The 16,789-nt window shown below is 52.2% G+C and overlaps 2 protein-coding genes across 2 annotated transcripts; both read left to right on the forward strand.

Annotated features, from left to right (window-relative positions):
• Positions 1–390: 390 nt before the first annotated feature.
• HOXB3 (homeobox B3) lies at positions 391–2,503 on the forward strand (the record flags this gene model as incomplete). Its single annotated transcript, XM_081108893.1, has 2 exons — positions 391–838; positions 1,644–2,503. The coding sequence occupies 2 exons, from the start codon at positions 391–393 to the stop codon at positions 2,501–2,503; spliced, it is 1,308 nt and encodes a 435-aa protein (XP_080965019.1).
• A 5,523-nt stretch (positions 2,504–8,026) lies between these two features.
• HOXB2 (homeobox B2) lies at positions 8,027–9,833 on the forward strand (the record flags this gene model as incomplete). Its single annotated transcript, XM_081108860.1, has 2 exons — positions 8,027–8,411; positions 9,151–9,833. 2 exons carry the CDS (start codon positions 8,027–8,029, stop codon positions 9,831–9,833), a joined length of 1,068 nt encoding a protein of 355 aa, XP_080964986.1.
• Between the last annotated feature and the right edge of the window lie 6,956 nt (positions 9,834–16,789).

The raw sequence follows: 16,789 nt of genomic DNA on the forward strand, positions 1-16,789 counted from the left end.
AATACTGTCCTTATTTTTAAGTGGAAATGAAAACCGGTGGGCTTTTACTTTGCAATTAAAGCGTTGAAATTTAAGGAAAATCCATTGCCGGCCAGGAAGCGGCCTCAGCATCTGCTGTGAAGATGCCGGGGTTGGGGAGAGGAAAAATCCCTATTGATGTCAGTTCCCTTTTCAGTTCCTAAGATGGATTCGAGCCCCAGTCCTCTTCTCCGCCTTGTGTCTCTTCTCTCACCCCGCAGGTCAGCGGCTCCGAACAGACCCCGGGAGGAGGGGGGCAGAAAGGGGAGGGGGGGTCCGGCGCCTCACGTGACCCCCAGGGGTGCCAATGTCCGGTCGTGAGGGTATCAGGCCCTTGCAAGTTGCCACCCACTGCCCGGGTTTCGCCCAGCGATGCAGAAAGCCACCTACTACGACAACGCCTCGGCTGCACTCTTCGGAGGCTACTCCTCGTACCCTGGCAGTAATGGCTTCGGCTACGATGGTGCCCCCCCACCCCCCTTCCAGGCCGCCACGCACCTGGAGGGTGACTACCAGCGCTCGGCGTGCTCGCTGCAATCCCTGGGCAACGCCGCCCCGCATGCTAAGAGCAAGGAGCTCAACGGCAGCTGCATGAGGCCGGGCCTGGCCCCCGAGCCCCTGCCCGCCCCGCCCGGCTCACCCCCGCCCAGCGCCGCACCTACCAGTACCGCTAGCAACAGCAGCAGTGGGGGCGGGGCCGGCAAAAGCGGCCCCCCCAAATGCGGTCCCGGCTCCAACTCCACCCTCACCAAACAGATATTCCCCTGGATGAAAGAGTCGAGGCAAACGTCCAAGCTGAAAAACAGCTCCCCCGGCACAGGTACCAGCTCTCTGCCTTCCTCAGCGTGCGCTTTTGTCCGGGCCAGGAATGTCGCTGTTATTCTAGCACCCAGCCCCGAGGCGCCCAGGCGGCGGCCTGGGGGACAGTATCAGGTGGAGGTGGCAGCGGCGCAGCTCCCCGACCTCCCACCACCTGATGACCCCTGACCCCACTCACACCCTCTCCCTCCGGCCACCCTGCACCCGAGCTCCAGAAGGCCGGGCGCGGGGCCAGGAGACGCAGAGCCGTCAACGATTGATTATTATTAAGTATGATTACTGTGGGTATTAATCACAATCTCTCGGGCGGCCCGGGGTCCCGGCCTCCAGGCACGGCAGCCTCTTCGCGCCACACTCCCGTGTCCTGCCCACGGATGTCCTGGTGCCTCAAGGGTCCTGTCCTCGGCCACCCCCATCCTGGTCACAGACAGGGGCAGGAGAGGGGGGAGTGACTCCCCAGACCTGGAGTTGAGGACGGGGGAGAGAGCGTGCGAGAGAAAACCCAGCCCTAAATAAATGGCCATGTGGCTCTGTCTGCGTGACATGATCAGATTTTCATAAGCTGGGGCAGGAGAGGAGAACAGGTCTCTTAATAAATGCCAGTATTATAGAGTGTCCGCTAATGCGACGGGCGTTGGGGGGTGGGGGGGAGGTAGCAAGGAGGAGGCGGGGACGGGAAGGGGAGGCGGCGGGGGATCCGAGTGCAGGCCTGGATTTATTAAGAAACGATGCATTCAATTTCGGCGTGTTCAGTAATTATCTTTTATTTCATTTTCTCCCTTCCCACCCCTCCCCCTCGGATCCAGCGGAGGGCTGCGGCGGCGGCGGCGGCGGAGGCGGCGCAGGCGGAGGCGCAGGCGGTAGCGGCGGCGGCGGCGGGGGCGGCGGCGGCGGCGGGGGCGGGGACAAGAGCCCCCCGGGATCGGCGGCGTCCAAGCGGGCGCGGACGGCATACACGAGCGCGCAGCTGGTGGAGCTGGAGAAGGAGTTCCACTTCAACCGCTACCTGTGCCGGCCGCGCCGCGTGGAGATGGCCAACCTGCTGAACCTCAGCGAGCGGCAGATCAAGATCTGGTTCCAGAACCGGCGCATGAAGTACAAGAAGGACCAGAAGGCCAAGGGCCTGGCCTCGTCGTCGGGGGGCCCGTCCCCCGCCGGCAGCCCCCCGCAGCCCATGCAGTCCACGGCCGGCTTCATGAACGCCTTACACTCCATGACCCCCAGCTACGAGAGCCCGTCCCCGCCCACCTTCGGCAAAGCCCACCCGAATGCCTACGCGCTGTCCTCCAACTACCAGCCCTCTCTCAAAGGCTGCGGCGCCCCGCAGAAATACCCGCCCACGCCGGCGCCCGATTACGAGCCCCACGTTCTCCAAGCCAACGGGGGCGCCTACGGGACGCCCACCATGCAGGGTAGCCCGGTGTACGTGGGCGGGGGCGGCTACGTGGATCCGCTGCCGCCCCCTGCCGGCCCCTCCCTCTACGGCCTCAACCACCTTTCCCACCACCCCTCGGGGAACCTGGACTACAACGGGGCGCCCCCTATGGCCCCCAGCCAGCACCACGGACCCTGCGACCCCCACCCCACCTACACAGACCTCTCCTCTCACCATGCGCCTCCTCCTCAGGGTAGAATCCAAGAAGCGCCCAAGTTAACACACCTGTGATAGGAGAGGTGGGGGGGGGGGGGCGGAGGGATGAGGTCAAGGGGTGGGGGAGAGCCTGGAGTGGTAGCCTGGAGGTCTGAAGGAAGAGGCAGGGACTTGGCAACCAGGCTTCCTGGGAAGGACAAGCCTGGAGTTCCTTCCCTTCTTGGCCTGAGAGGTTGCTTTTTAAAAATCTTCCAGCCCTTGTTCCATCTGTTTGCCTACCCACTGAAAAGGAATCCACAGCAGATTGGAGATGCAACCCCTCCGACCCCCCCTCAACCCTAGGCCTCTGGCAGTATGCAGTTGGTATTCCAGGCTTGGGCGTGGGCTAGAGGGAGGAGACAGGGCAACAAGGTAGAGAAGCACATTTTAAAAACACAGACAAGATGGCTAGGCCATCACCAACCAACTTACCTTCAGTCTCTGTGGGTAATTCCCCCAAATCTTGATTTTTTTCCCCCCTTGCAATTCTCCTTTAAAAAGAATTAGAAAACATTTCAAAACCAGGGGCACCAAGCACGAACCCCTCCCACCTCCCTGAAGTCTCAGATGTCCTCCCATCTCTTTGAGGTCAATTGGGCACTCCCTTCTAGCACCATATTTTTCTGCTCTAGGACATTAATATCTACACCCCGACCCCATCAGTTACAGTTTCCAGAGGGCTCAGGGATGGTGAGAGATCTTGAAAGTCAGAGCTGTCTATATTATAAATATATATATTTTTTTCTTTTATGGAAAAGCTGGGAGGTGATTGTCAGGACTGAGGGTTTGCCCATTCTACTGCCTCCCACCCATCTCAGCTCCAGGTCCATCCCCCTCTTTCCACAAAAAGCAATCGGAGACACGAGGTTCTTCTACACTTTTTCTTCAGTTGCTCTCTTGACTTAACGTGAAAACAGGGTATATTTTAACAAACTGTCTGTCCCAGGCAGGGGCTGCAGCCGGGCCTGTGTGCCTTGCTCAAGCCCCTGACAGGACACTTTCGTTGCACTTAGAGTTTACATTTTAATGGATATAAAAACAACTGTGAGAGATGCCTGCAGGAGTCCAGCATCACTCAAAAAGTGTGTGTTCTAGTGAACATTTTCATATATATTTATTGGTCATAGCCTGTTAAAATATTTTCTTTTTTTTGTATTATTTATCCCCTTACATTATGTATTTATACGAGGGAAAAAGGAAAAAAAAACTGTACTTTTTTTTTTTTTTAGTATTTACTTGTTATAAAGGACGTGTTTCCTGTCATGTAAAACCAGCTATTTTAGTTATTATTGTACTCTAGAAAAGAGCTGTAGATTTATGTTAAACTCGTACTTATGAGCAATTGTAATTAGTTCTAAAAGGCATGAACTCAGCTCCTAATTGTCACTGTATAGTCCTGAATTTGTAGAATTAGAGTTAATTCCCTCTTGGAACTTTCTTTGTTCTTCCGTAGTCACTTTTTTTCCTTACTTAAAAGGGTTGTCTGTCAAACAATTCTTGAATAAACTTTCTGTTATCAATTTTATCTTGTCCTGGTGGTCCAATTTAGATAGCAGAGGGAGGCTGCTGACTGCCAAATTTCCCCCAAGGGAATGAGGACGCTGGAGACCCCACCTTGGCCCTTTCTCGCACTGCTCAGGCGCCGACCTGCCCTGGCTGTATCTCACGTTTATATAGCTTTTCTCATAGGAGCCTGGGACATCCTGCCAGCTCCTTGAGCTAAGGTTTAAGAAACAAGTTGGGAGGAAGGAGGACTCTTGGGTGCTCGCTCTAGGTCCTTCTGTTTGGCTTCTTTGCCTCTCCATTTTTCTCATTCATTGACCTTCTGTCCTTTTGCTCCTTGGGCTACAACTTCCTTGCCCAGCCCCTGCCCCTACGCCCCCCGCCCCCCAATAACAACAACAACAAAAATCGGCAGATTACTGCTCCTTCCACGCAACCCAAACTTCACAGTTCTCTTCCGGAGCGACAAAGAAGCCGTCACGTGACCCGAAGCCCAACCACCATTGGGTCTAGAACGAAAACAAAGGAAAATGATTAATCTAAAAAAAAACAAAAAAAAATCAACCTGAGGCCTGGACTTCTAAGGTCAAACCTTAAAACTAAAGTGAAATTAAATTACTAAATAAAACTGGGGGCGGAGGGAGAGGAGGCCCCTTTGATCTCCCCGGCCAGGCAGCCAGGGGCCGGGGAGAGGCGGAGGGTGGGAGAAGCTGTTGGCGCGAAGCGTAAATAAAATAGTCCCCGGGCTGATGGGCGGCTCTGTTTTCCACGGTCCCTGGGAAAACTTCATTTCTTAGTCGTGGTTCCATAAAAGTTTTATCACATGGGAGCGAGGATAGAGAGGCTCTGTCAAAGATGAAATGTCACCGCTGCGTCGCTGGAGTCGATAAGAGCGAGGAGACGGGGCGGCTGAAATATGGAGCTAATTCGTTGAAAGGGAAGCGGTGGCGGCTTGCTGAAGAGTTGCATAATTCTAATTGTAAGCGATGCGCAGGCATTGCTTAATTAGGAGCATATATTTGGTGGAAGTGATGGGGGGAGGGTGTGTCGGTGAGAATCTTCGCAGGCCCTCAGCCTTAAAGAGAGGGCTGATTTTCATTTTTATGTTGCATCCTGGCAGTCCAAGGTTAGTAATTACAGTCTTTATGCAACAATAAATAACAATAAAAAAAAAAAAAGCAACCTGACTTCTACACCCCATCCCCGCCCCCCACCCCCCCCCCCACCCCCAGTAGGATTTTTAACTGGACTCGGCTCATCCAAGCGGCAAGCAATTTAGCATTGGGTCAGGCTATAATTTAAAGGCATAAGAGCGTGCAAAGTTTGATTGGGATCAAATAACGCTCAAGGGTTTTTCTTTCTCTCTCTCTTCCCCTCTTCCCTGAATAACATTTTCTGAATGATGTAACTAGATGAGGCGCCATGTTTGGCTCTGGGGGTGCAGTGGATTGATCGTTTAGCAGGAGAGAGGTAGGCCAAGAGAGAGAATTTAGCTCGAGCTTGAAAACCAGAGCTCTGGCTTAAAGCGGGTTGGCAAACAAGAAAAACAAGGGCGGACTTAGCTTGGTGTCCCCCACCCCCTTTTTTTTCTGCGAGATTCCACGCTAGCTCAGCAGCCAAAGTCATGGCGAAAATATCTGTGTGTAAGATTCACAGCACGACAGGGGGCGGGAAGCCGTGTCTCCGGGAAGGAGGGCTCTCTTGGCCCCTTGTAACACCCAAGTTTTCTGCTCTTCTCTAATCTGGCAGTAAAACCTGTCAGCAGGGTTAGGGAGAGCCGTATTTCCTGCAGGGGCAGGCTTGGCCGGCTGGTGCCGTGGACCATGCAGCCAGCTCCAGAGCCCGTGCAAAAACTTTCAGGGCTTCTCAAGGGGGTGGCTGAGAGAGAGCCCGCTCTCAGGCCTCGCTGCACAACTTGCAGACAACCACTACCCCGATTCTTCTGTGCCTCCCCCGCCCCCCAGCCCCGTCCCCATCCACACCTCCAAATGGTAAATTGTGCTTTCTTTGGAGCTGAGCTGGACATAACCGTCTCTGGCCAGTTTGTCCAGTTCATAGCAGTTCTCTTTTGAGCCTTTCAGAGCTTGCCAGATCGGCCACCCCCTGTCCCCGCAGCCCCCACCTCCAACTGGCTCTCCTCCAGCCCCAACCTTCCGATGCAGACAGCTCGGTCCTTCTTAAATACTCACCACAACCCACGCGGATGAATACTCACCACCACCCACGCGGCTGTTTGCATCGACAGAAAGTTTCTAGTTCCAGCTCCCGGCTGAGTGGCCATGTCTCTGCTAACCAGCCTTCTCCTCCAGGCTGGGCAGCTGGGAGCCAGGAGGGGGAGGGGAGGCCAGAGCCGTGGGAGTTCTCCAGACAAACTTTCCACCCAACTCAGCGCCCTACCCTCTGTCCCCATTCCCCATCTGTTTCCCCAGCTCCCAGAATCACCTTTCTCTTGTGCTAACACCACCCACCCCCAGGCCTTTTAAAGGGATGGGGAATTTCGGCTGTTCCCTCTGCTTTCCCAAAGAGCCAAATTCTTTGATGCCATCCGAGGGAGCTGTCAGGGGGCTAAGATTGATCGCCTCATCTCCTATCCGTCCCTCTGACCCACTTATTTAAAAATCTTCCCCCAGATCGACTTTTCATTTTCTGCTTTGAGATCTGGTTTACCACCAATTGTGTGGAACCCTCAGTCTTGTGCCTCCTCCCTGCAGTAAATTACAGCACTCCCTGAAGTTCAGACTATCTGGATCCCTTTAAAATAAATAACAAACAAACAAACAAAAAACAAAAATTCCCTCTGGGGCCAGGAAAGGAGTATCATCTCAGTGGTCATTATTTCCACCCCCTCCATGTTCAGGGAATTCTTTCTTGACAGTGATTTTTTTTTTTTTTTAACTAGCATAACGATAAAAATGGGAGGGGGCATCTCTTTGTTCTAGGGGAGAAAATCCACCCCCCCACCCCCAACTTTGAGAATGCTCTAAGTGAAATGAATGGGTGGCCACCTTGGTTCTTGTTCATGTTCCTGAGTATAGATACAGATACAGGCTTGAGGCTTGGGTGGTGCTATGCATTTTAGACCCTCACCCTTGAGGGGGCAGGTCATAGAGGAGTGCAGATGCCTCCAGGTGAGCCAGGCAGGTGGATGGACATAGGGGCAGGGGCAATGCTGCAAACACTGGGCAGAAGGGGAACTGAGAGCACACAGCTATGGAGGCCAGAGGCCCAAAAGGCCTCTCACCATCTATCTCACTCCTCTGTGTCAGCCTGGGAGTGCCTGTCGATTTTCCAAGATTTATCTGTTGCTTTTGGAGGGTGGGATGGGGATAGTGGTGCTGATGATTGTAAATCTCTTCTCTTCCTTATTGCACCTTAACACTGACTTTTCCCAAAGGCTGGTGGGGAAGCCTCTTTTTACTACCTCTTCCTGCCACACTGAGATCCTCACTCAACCTTCTTTTTTGGGGGGTGGGGGAAGATGCTGCTGGCCATGGTACAGAAAGCAATTAACTGTATTAAAATATTTCAAAAAGAGGAAAATCTCTCCCTTAGATACTCTTGTTTTCCAGGCTTCTGGAGGATCTTAATTCTCTGAAGGAGATGAGGGAAAGGTCCTCTAGCGTTTTTTGTTTTTGTTTTTGTTTTTGTTTTTGAAGAAAGGGAGGCATTGGGGAGAGGGAGTGAAGGACTGGGGGGGCTCATGGTGTCCAGGTCGGGGGTCCTCTAGAGTTTTTGAATCAATTAAAGCAAATAATGCTCTCTGTTTTCCACCAGGCCCAGACCAGCGATTGGCCGAGTCTGGTCCCGTGACCACGAATTCCCTGCAATTTCGCCAGAGTCCTGGGTTTAATAGAGAGAGTCCCCATACGCTTGTATTTATCAGCAATATACAATTATAAAGGCCCCAAATTTAAAAAAAGAGGGAGAGACAGCAAAATCCCTCCCTCCCAAAATCGCTCCATCACATAAACCTGGGGGGGGCAGGAGGGGGGGTCCCTTCCGATCCTCCCTCCTGACGCCCCCCCCAGCAGGCCCCCTCCCCCACCATTGAAAGCCATGAATTTTGAATTTGAGAGGGAGATTGGGTTTATAAACAGCCAGCCATCGCTCGCCGAGTGTCTGACTTCCTTCCCCGCTGTCTTGGAGACATTTCAAACTTCATCAATCAAGGAGTCGACATTAATTCCTCCTCCTCCTCCTTTCGAGCTAACCTTCCCCAGCCTCCAGCTCGGCGCCTCCACCCTTCAGAGACCCGGGAGCCAAAAGCGAGCCGAAGATGGGCCCGCTCTGCCGCCGCCGCCGCCGCCGCTCCCCGCCGCCCCCCTGGCCCCCGAGTTCCCCTGGATGAAAGAGAAGAAATCTGCCAAGAAACCCAGCCCATCGGCCACGTCCCCTCCGGCCGCCTCCTCGGTCTCAGCCTCCGGGGTCGGCTCGCCCACAGGTCAGTAAAAGCGGTAGGGGTGGGGTGAAGGGCAGCTAGAAGACGGGGAGAAAGAGCGATGGGGGAGGAAGAAAAGGTGGCAAGCCTGTTGGGGTTCCTAGCCCCGTTGGTTTCAGTGACAAGGAAGCAGAATAGATCGCTGGGGTTCAGGCCTGGCCGCTGCCAGATTCCATCTCCCTCCCACCCCCACCCCCAGCAGATTTTGGAAGCTGGTTGGGGAAGAGCTTTTTCTCTGCTGGGAGAAGAGAATTCGATTGCCCTTTATCTGTGAGGAGGGATGCATGTGTGGTGTTGGGGCTGAATTTGAGGACAGGAAAAGATTCGGTCCCATTCCCCCAGCTCTTACACGGGAGGGGGAATCTAGGATCCAGGGAGGAAAGGAGGTGAGGAACCATCTTTCTTTATACACCCCCCCCTCCCTGCGTGGAGCCCGAATTAAGGGGTCCACTCGCAGGACCTGGAGAGGCTCTGAGGTCCTGGGGGCAGAGGGGAGCCGGTTCTAACCCCTGCATGGCCCGTGGGCGGCTCTCTGAATGCTTTGCCCTGACCTGGGCCGGCTGTGCAGGGAGAGGGACGGGAAAGAAGGGAAAAGCCATGAGAGCGAGCGGCTGCGGTGGGCGGGAAGGAAGGGGCACGGCGGCTCCTGTTTTTGGCGGATGGAAGAGTCTTTTATTTCAGCTGAACTGAGGTTGGGAGGAGGATGCGGCCCGCTCTGATGCTCCGTCTGCTTTCCCAGCAGATGGCCCGGGGCTGGCGGAGGCGGCCGGCGGCGGGGCGCGCAGGCTGCGCACGGCTTACACCAACACGCAGCTGCTGGAGCTGGAGAAGGAATTCCACTTCAACAAGTACCTGTGCCGGCCGCGCCGCGTCGAGATCGCGGCCTTACTGGACCTCACCGAGAGGCAGGTCAAAGTCTGGTTCCAGAACCGGCGCATGAAGCACAAGCGGCAGACGCAGCACCGAGAGCCGCCCGACGGGGAGCCAGCCTGCCCGGGCTCCCTAGAGGACCCCGGCGAGCCCGCCCCGGAGCCTGCGGCCAGCCCCGGCCGCCTCTCCGCCCCGCGGGCGGCGCGGGAAGCCTGCTCTCACCCGTCCGAGGTCGCGCCAGGCCCGCCGGGCGCTCCGTGCGCCCCGCCGTTGGCCTCTCGCCCGGACGGATCGGGGACGCCGAGCCCCGGCGGCGCCGTGCGCGGGGCCCGCGGGCTGGAACCCGAGCTGTTGCCCGAGGACGCCTTCCCTGAGCGGCAGGATTCGCCTTTCCTGCCCGACCTCAACTTCTTCGCGGCCGACTCCTGCCTCCAGCTGTCCGGAGGCCTCTCCCCGAGCCTGCAGGGCTCGCTCGACAGCCCCGTGCCCTTTTCCGAGGAAGACCTGGACTTCTTCACCAGCAGCCTCTGTGCCATCGACCTGCAGTTCCCCTAACCGTCTCCTCCCGGCCGCTCTGCCCCCACCCCCAGGGCCTCCCAGGACCCCCCAGCCCCCAAGCGGTTTAGACTTCTTTATGTATTTTGCTAAAATTCAGGTATTATTGAATTAGCGTTTAATCCACGTCCTTTCTTCTCTCTCTAAAATATTGGATACGCGGGCGTCTTTTGGAAACCACAGAAAAATTCCGTTCGGTAGACTCCTTCCAACGAAATCTCAGGAATCATTACACTGTAAGGGGCGGGGCGGGGCTTTTCTTTAAAAAGAGCTAGAGGAGCCTATTTTCCACTTTTTTTTTTAAGTTTTAGGACGTAGATTATTTATTAAAACTCTTTAATAATAGGAAAAGGGGAAAGTATTTATTGTACATTATTTTCATAGATTAAATAAATGCCTTTATTATACGAACACGAGTGCTTGTGTTGGGACGCAGCCCCTTCCCCCGAAGCCCTTAGGCCGGCCTGACGCCCTCGGTTCTCCCCGGGCTTGGTCTGGTCCCGGGCTGGCTGAGTCCGCGTGGTACAAAAATGGCCCCACTTGGCCGCCCACCGCGTCTCCTCCCGCAGCTCCGAGACCGCAGGGAGGTTTGCTGGAGGCCGGGTCACCTCGCCACCGCCCCACCGAAGGCCTCTGGCCCCGCGCGGGTGTCCCGGGCCTCGGCTTGGAAAGGTGGGCGGTGCAGGGAGAGGTGTGCGGCCCACGGGAGAGGGTGCCAGGAGCGGAGGCCGCGGGCACGCGCGTGGGAGCCCGGGCCGAGGCCGCAGAGACGCGATGGGGTTGGGAGGGGGCCCGGGGCTCCGAGCTGCCGCACCCCAAACGGGTGGAGGGCTTCTCCCGGCGCGCAGGGCGCCTGGGGGCTCGGCCTGGAGGAGTGGAGTGGGCGCCGGGCTTTTCTCGGGAAGCCGGGCCCCGTGTCCCGGGCCCCGGGAGGATAAAGGGCCTCCACGTGGGCAGGAAGGAGCCGCGGGAGCAGCGCAGCGGGGCCGGCACCGATGCTCTCCGTCCCCGCAGTCGCTCTGGGGCTGGGAGAGCGTCCGAGGGGCGGCGGGCCGACCAGCCAGGGAGCCCGGGCAGCGTCGGCAGGCGCCTGGCCTGCAGGGAGGGAAGGACGAGCGAGGAGTGCGGGAGGGAGACGGGGAAGCAAGGGTGATGCTCAAAATGGCGCTGAGGCCGGGCGGCGGGGAGGCGAGGGAAGAGCCGCCATGACGGCCGCTTCGGGACGCGCGGGGTCCCGCCCGGGGGACCGGCCCTGCACCCCCTTTCTCCTTTCTGGGTCGTTCGGACGCCAGTGCAGAAAGGGAGCCAGGGAGTCTCCTCCCAGTTTTTGTTTTATTTTATTTTTTTAAATTGAGCCCAATGGATGCCGAGGGCGCGAGATGGACGGAGAGTCCGCGTGGGGATGAGAAGGGGAGGGGAGGGGGCGCGCCGGGTCTGCAGGCCCGGGTGCGCCTGGGCGACTCGGGCTTTTGATCCTTCGCTCTGGGATTGTAGCCTGCCCAGAGCTTTCTCCAAATGCAGACCTACCTGTCTGTGCCAACAACTTCATTTGCCATCTCAACACTATCTCCTACCCCCCACCTCCCAGGCCTGGCTACCTGCAAACCCCGTAAGCGGGAAGCCAGGATCGATCTTCCCCATCTGCCTTCTGCTTTCTTCCGGGGAACGTGGAGATTTAAAGGGCCCTGGAAAGCAATCCATCCTCCTTAGGTTTATTTAATATTTCTCGGGCCCAGAAATAGACACCGCAGGGCTACCTCCTAGCAGACGCTGCCAGTCTCCAAAATCAGTTTATTTCTTGGGCCTCCCAGATGTTCCCCTGGACCAACAGGCCGAGGACTTGGAGTCCCGGGCACCAACAGGCAACAACTGTCAGGAAAAGCCAGAAGCCAGATAGGTCATGACATATAGGACCAGACAGGCCTCTGAATATTTTTTTTTTAACTGGACCCTCGGTGTGGGAAGTACACACATCTTATTCAGCTGAAATTTCATCCCTTAAACTGTCTTCATATAGAATTCACCTCCCGCATTAAATAATCTTATGTCATGTTAAATTGCACTTATTTCTTTCATAAATAAATTAATATAGAACAATTAGATGTGTTATTATAATATCATGGATCTTATTAGTTTATTTTTCCTCATAAAATATATAGGTATGAAATAAATTCAATATATTAAAGTAATAATACACAGCTTATTGGCTTGTGTGTTTATTTTCTTCATAAATGAGGCTACAATATATTAAAACCACACTATACATTTTATTGGGCTATGTGTTTATTTCCCTACAAAATATGCCCATAGGCAGTGTTTAACATGTTAAAAATCACAGCACATAGCCATTTCCACACTAGCAAAATGAAACAGGCATTTCAGCTGGGGCTTTGATTTCTATGTACCGCCAAACTGGATAATTTGGCCTAATTAAAAATGCTCTTTCAGCTATAACAGGTTGTTACCAAGATCAAGAACACCAGAAGGATCTTGCTAATTGCCCACCTTCCAGCTTTCTTTGGTCAAAAAGAGAGCACCTTTCATCAATGCCAAAAGAGCAGGATCTGCTCTGCTGGAGAGAATTCACCTCTTGGGATCAGGGCTTGGTGTGCGATACTCAGGGCCCCTGGGGCTCTGGTTCTGTAAGAGCCTTGCTGCCTTGTGGCCCAGCAGCATCAGCACTACCTGTGAGCTGGTTCGAAATGCAGAAACTTCCGTCCCACTCCGAAGAGAATCAAAACCTCGATTTAGCAGATCCCCAGGTAGTTTATACGCACATAAAAGTTTGAGAAGTGCAGCTAGAGCAGTGGTTCTCAACCTTGGCTGCACATGAGAATCACCTGGGAATCTTTTTAAAATCCTGATTTCTGGGCCTCATCCTCCGGAAATTCTGTTTCTTTGTTATGGGGTGGGGCCACAACATTTGTAACAAAGAAACAGAATTTCCGGAGGATGAGGCCCAGAAATCAGGATTTAAAAAAGATTCCCAGCCAAAACCGGTTTGGCTCAGTGGATAGAGCGTCGGCCTGCGGACTGGAGGGTCCCAGGTTCGATTCCGGTCAGGGGCATGTGCCTGGGTTGCGGGCATATCTCCAGTGGGAGATGTGCGGGAGGCAGCTGATCGATGTTTCTCTCTCATCGATGTTTCTAGCTCTCTATCTCTCTCCCTTCCTCTCTGTAAAAAATCAATAAAATATATTTAAAAAAAAATAAAAAAAATAAAAAGATTCCCAGGTGATTCTCATGTGCAGCCAAGGTTGAGAACCATTGAGCTAGAGCATAGCGCTACCTTGCTCCCTGCCTTCCTCCGATGCTTAAGAATTTTTGACCCACTTTACCTGGCTATGGCCTTCCAAGCCTCCCCAACCCAAATCTCAGCTCCTGCCTGAGGCTGCAGCAGACCTGATTCCTGCCTGCCAGAGCCAGTGTGGAGCCAGGAGGGTCCAGCCAAAGGCTCAACCTACCAGCCTCTTCTAGGTACTTAGTGAGCCCTGGGGGTGAAAAGCAGTCAGTCCAAGGAAATTGGGAGTTTCAGCATTTCCCTTGGTTGATTATTGGGGAGCAGTTGGAACTGTTTTTACAGGCAACACACAGATATTCCTCCCTCTCTCTCTCTCTCTCTCTCTCTCTCTCTCTCTCTCTCTCTCTCTCTCTCTCTCTCTTCTTGTGTTCACAAAACTCACCATTTCTGATGCCACCACAGCAGAACAAAGAGGCAATGCATTTTCAGAAGGAAATGACTCCTGCTTTCAATCTCCCCACCCACTTTAAAATTCAAAGGAATGCCTGGCAGTTTGGGATTCATGAAGAATTGGGACTCAAGATACCTGTGTTCCAAATTAGCTCTTTTTTCCTTGTCTCATCTCTGGGGTCACCCTCTTTAGTCTGAGTTTCCTGGTTGGCGATGGAGGTGGAAGGAGAAGAGGGCTTCCCAGGAAAGGCAGCAGGCTCCCCGGTGGTGGCAGGTTAAAGGACAGTGGCTGTGCCAAGTGGCTGTCCTCACTTCTCTCATCCTGTTTAGGCCTGGACCCAGTGTGAGTGGTCTTGTAGCACAAACTGGACATAAATTGACTGTGATTGGAATGGGAATATTTCAGTGCCATCCCAAAAGCTGCTTGTCAGTCTGCCCTGCTTTTGATGAGTCATTCTTTGAAGAAGAATGGCTCATTAATATTATAGTGAAAGCAAAGGGCCATTAGATTGAGGAATTATATGCAATCACGATAACCCTGAGTCATTTAAAAAAATGTAACTTATGCCCGGACAAGTCCCTTCTCCTTTCTAGACCTCAGTTTCTCTATCTGTAAAATAAATGGAAGAACTAAATGCCGCTAATGTCCGGCACATTATGTGCCAAAAGTATATTCGTTAGTCTTCACAAACGATGCATTAAATATTTATTGTAGCTGGTGCTGTGTGCTTTTAAATGGAGGTGCTGACAATCGCCCACCTCCCAAGTATCCGGTAGAGCCATTTTAGCAAATTTTAATTTGTATCTTTACACCAAAATTGTGCCCATAGTCATTATTTAAATGTGTAAGGAGAGAAATCTTTTCAACAAGCATGTAATTGCATGCAGTGCTGGGTGCCAGATGCCAGGTAGTCAATACGTATGAATATTAAGAAGGGTCCTAGCCATGTTTTCCGCTGGCTTTCATCCGCTGCCACCTTCCTCAACATTTGGTTATGTTTACCCTTGTTTGAAAAAGAGTAGGATGTTTTATACAAAAAGAGGCAGGCACCACACTTCTCCTCTGACATGGTGCACTCCACTTTAAAAGTCCCCCTCAGATTTTATCTGCTTGCCAGAGCACCAGAGCATTGGTACAAATGCTGGATCTCCCTAAAGAGCCCTGCCGAATTGTCCTGCCCACCTTCCCCCCAAGTCTCTGCGAGCACTCCGTGGCCCCCCTTCCCCCCCCCCGGTGCATCTTCTTGAAATGTGCTCGAGTCAAATACATTTCTTCAGTTTGCAGAAAGTAGGGCCCCATGTCCTCATCCTCTTTACCTGCTGTGGTTGGTATGGCCTCCATCCTCCAAAGACCCCTCCAGCTCAGCTCTGCTCTTCTGCCCCCCCCCCCCGCCCCCCACCATCCTCTCTCCAGGCTCAATGGTGAGGCAGATCTTCAGTGCCTGAAGGACAGCTAACCAACTGCTTCCTCCTCTAAGGCAGAGTCAACAGGGAAAGAATCCTGCTGACACCTTCTCTGACCACCACAGAAAAAACAGTCTGGACAGTCATCCAGTTACACATTCAGCTGCATCAGAACTTGGGGAGGTTTCCAAAGTGGATATTTTGGCCACAACTACCACACTTGGATGAACCCAAACCAGTAGGAAGTTATGTCAGTTCTTCTTCCTGTCACTCTAATTCAGTGATGGCGAACCTTCTGAGCTCGGCGTGTCAGCATTTTGAAAAACCCTAACTTAACTCTGGTGCCGTGTCACATATAGAAATTGTTTGATATTTGCAACCATAGTAAAACAAAGACTTATATTTTTGATATTTATTTTATATATTTAAATGCCATTTAACAAAGAAAAATCAACCAAAAAAATGAGTTCTCGTGTCACCTCTGACACATGTGTCATAGGTTCGCCATCACTGCTCTAATCTTTCCTTTTAGAAAGATCCCAACTCTCTGACTTACGTTTCGATCCAGATGAAAGTTTATATTCTGCTGGTCTATCTAGATTCTAGAAGTGAGGCCTAACCTCCCAGGAAGGACTGCTTCTAAGTGAATCCCTCAGGGAAGAGAGACAACGTCCTCCCTAGAAAACTTTTTCCAAATATTTGTAAGATCAGGAAGTTCTTGTTAATATCCAACTTCAAACCTTCAGCTGCAATTTTAATGCTTTGGGTTCTTTATAGATTATATAATATTGGGTTTCAATGATCAGAAAAGTCTTCAGCTTAGAAAAAAAATCCCTTTTCTAAACAAAGCCAACGGTCACAATTCTCAGTGAAATTTGCATATGATAAAGTACATATTGTATAATATATGATGATATGTTACATGAAAATATAGCACATATGCTATTTTCCTATCACATATTTCCATATTTTAATATGCTAGTTTTATTAAAAAGCAGAAGACTGACTCATACTATTTCAGAATGTGCATGTAATGTTAATATCATACCTGTATAGTGTTCTCTATGGCTTATATTTTCTTGTTTACTTTAATATTACTAACAATGCAGTGAAATAAGTAGTATTAAACACATTCTTCTTCTCTGAGGCTGAGACTCAGAAACCGGAAAACTTGTCCAGGGTCATAATGCTAAGAACTGGTCAAGCAAGAATTTGAACGCAAGTATTCTGGCCCCCAAACTAGTAGTGTTTGAATTACAATATGCACCACCTATAGGCTCTGGTTCTTGACCAGATTTGTGACAATTTAATTAGCTTGCATTAAAAGAAATACCACTGAATTTAAATCCATCCTGTCCACAAACAGGAGAAATAATTATAGAGAAAAAGTTAGAACCCTGAATATCTTTTTTTTTTTTTAATATATTGTATTGATTTTTTACAGAGAGAAAGGGAGAGAGATAGAGAGCTAGAAACATCAATGAGAGAGAAACATCGATCAGCTGCCTCCTGCACACCTCCCACTGGGGATATGCCCGCAACCCAGGCACATGCCCTTGACCGGAATCGAACCTGGGACCCTTCAGTCCGCAGGCCGACGCTCTATCCACTGAGCCAAACCGGTTTCGGCCTGAATATCTTTTTAATTCTTAAGTTCCAAGCTTTGATCTTGGGCTTGGCCTTCAAGATCTGAGCACTGAGGAGAGCAGGCAGAGAGGCACGTAAATACCTAAGAAAAGAGCTGTTCAAACTGCTCCCGCCAATCCCCCGCTAAACCACTACCTCCACAGAAAGGCCAGAATCAAGTGTAAACTTCTAACACATCCTCCTTCTGATTAGAATTGTTCCCGTGTCTGCACAC

This window comes from Myotis nattereri (genome assembly GCF_964212035.1).
Source record: "Myotis nattereri genome assembly, chromosome: 16".
NCBI lineage: Eukaryota > Metazoa > Chordata > Mammalia > Chiroptera > Vespertilionidae > Myotis > Myotis nattereri.